Source organism: Biomphalaria glabrata, chromosome 3, assembly GCF_947242115.1.
Source record: "Biomphalaria glabrata chromosome 3, xgBioGlab47.1, whole genome shotgun sequence".
Lineage (NCBI taxonomy): Eukaryota > Metazoa > Mollusca > Gastropoda > Planorbidae > Biomphalaria > Biomphalaria glabrata.
In genome coordinates, this window is record NC_074713.1 from 15,674,065 (window position 1) to 15,676,230 (window position 2,166).

At 42.7% G+C, this 2,166-nt stretch overlaps 1 protein-coding gene across 1 annotated transcript; it reads left to right on the plus strand.

The window, feature by feature from the left end:
* The first annotated feature begins 960 nt into the window (after positions 1–960).
* Positions 961–1,564, plus strand: LOC106074845 (Y-box factor homolog). Its single transcript, XM_056022873.1, has 2 exons — positions 961–987; positions 1,127–1,564. The coding sequence occupies exons 1-2, from the start codon at positions 961–963 to the stop codon at positions 1,562–1,564; spliced, it is 465 nt and encodes a 154-aa protein (XP_055878848.1).
* The last annotated feature ends 602 nt before the right edge of the window (positions 1,565–2,166 follow it).

The window sequence follows — 2,166 nt, forward strand, 5'->3', positions numbered from 1 at the left end:
GAGGACGACTACCGACAGAAGTTTCATGAGCTAAAACCACCATCAGACGGCAACATGAAGCAATTTGTTTCTGATATGAAAATAACGTTCAAAAAATGGGTTCAAGCGTCTGGAGTTGAAGAATCCTTCGAGAGTCTAAAGCAGTTTATCATCGTGGACAAAATCGTATCAACTTCTGGGAGGAATCTGTTTGCCTTCCTACAGGAAAGAAAACCGAGAAGTGTGGAGACCGTTATGGAACTGTGTCAAACTTATGTAGCGGCACATCCGGGCGAAATACTACAAAAGGTTGAAAACAGTGAAGAAATCGAATTTGCCGCCGCAGCAATCTCTACAACAGCACGATTTACAAAGGAAGAAACAGCACAACAACAAAGTCCACCACAAAACAGAGATATACAAAGAGAACGAAATGATTATAGACTAAATCAGTCACCGGCCCAGAGAAGTGAAGTGAGATGTTACAACTGTGGGAGAATGGGGCACATAGCGAAGTATTGTCGAGATGCCCGGAGAACAGAATACTACAAGAACGATGTTGTAGCCCATGTTGGAGGCTTGGCGGATAGCCTTTCACCGTACGTATGTCCAGCTATAGCAAATGGCTATCATACCCACGCCCTACGCGATACTGGGGCCACCAAATGTGTACTCTTAGCTAAACTTGTGAGACCTCACCAGTACACTAAGAGACAATGCAAAGTACAAGGTTTCGGAGGACAAATAAAGAGCTACCCAACAGCTATAGTACACATTAACTCTCCGTATTTCAATAAAAAGGTTGAAGCTATAGTTGTTGAGAATGGTCCATTCGAAGTGGTGATAGGGAATGTACCAAATATAGAGTGTCCCAGTGAGGCTCAGATCGACAGATGGAAACAATTTTTTAACTGGGAGCCAACATAAGAAGCTGATGACATCGACCAATCAGCAACGACTGAAGTTCAAGGGCAACAAAAAATGAGACAAGACTACGACCCTAAAGACGTAGAAAACCGTAGTCCAACAATCCCTTTAGAAACGATACAACAAGTTGAAGGCAGACAACAAAATTTAAAAAACAGAACAAGATAGTTATGATGATGTTAACAGTAACGAAAATAAGGAAGATTTATTTGTGCACCAGACAGCCATAGTTAAAAGCAACCCAAGAAAATACCCTACAAGTGTTACAGAAGGCGGAAAAACGGAATTTGACGTCGTCGAAGAAGTGAAACGAAAAGAAACAGCAAACGTATCTGGTCCAGGTGGTTCTAATGTGCAGGGCAGTAAAGATTCTGCTGACCGAAGTAGCTCTAGGACGAGTGGATGGTATCTATGGTACAGAGAAAATGGCAAGGGAGGAAGGCGGCAGTACCCAGAGGACCGAGTAGAAGTCCAGCCTCAAAGATACCAAGGCTATCAAGGACGTAGACCTTGTTACAGACGCAACTACGGCAGCCCACCAGTCAACAGATATTATGATAAGCGAGACAGATGGGAAGGTCCATGGCGACGAAGAGAATTTGATCGAGCTGGTTATGGACGTGGAAAAGGAAGAAACGACCATGACGTCAGAATCTAAGAACTGAAGTAAGCAATGACACCCTCAAGATACCGTTAAGACAGCAAAGAGGACGAAATGGGAACGTGTCCGCTTACTGGAGACCACAGAGAGAAACGTTTCACTATTATGTTCTGAGGGAAATGCACACTCCAGTATAGTGATGAATGTTTTTTTTTTTGACTGACAGTGGTGGCGAAATTCAAGGTGACCTACTTCTAGAATGTGCATGTATTTTGAAGCTACACATGTGCAGAGCTACTAGTATAGTTTGGACTAAATTTCCTCAAGGTCAAGGTCAAATACAGAGTTACAGCCATACTGTAGCTGACGGTTTGTGTGTGTGGAGACTACTTTCAGTTCCTGTGACTGGGAAAAAAAAAAACAACGTGAACATAATACCTGTGTCGAAGTATTAGGCAGAATATTTGACTTAGTGACCTTTGATCTAGCAACCAGAAGGAAACAACTGTGTGTTAGTATGAGACAGTGTGAATCTGTCTGTACCAGTCACACGTTTGCTGTGTATAGAGACATTATTTTCTCGAATCGCTTTTGACTTTGATCACTCTTGATTCAGACGATGTGCACCAAGTTTGAAACTCGCACTGAAACAGAGCAGT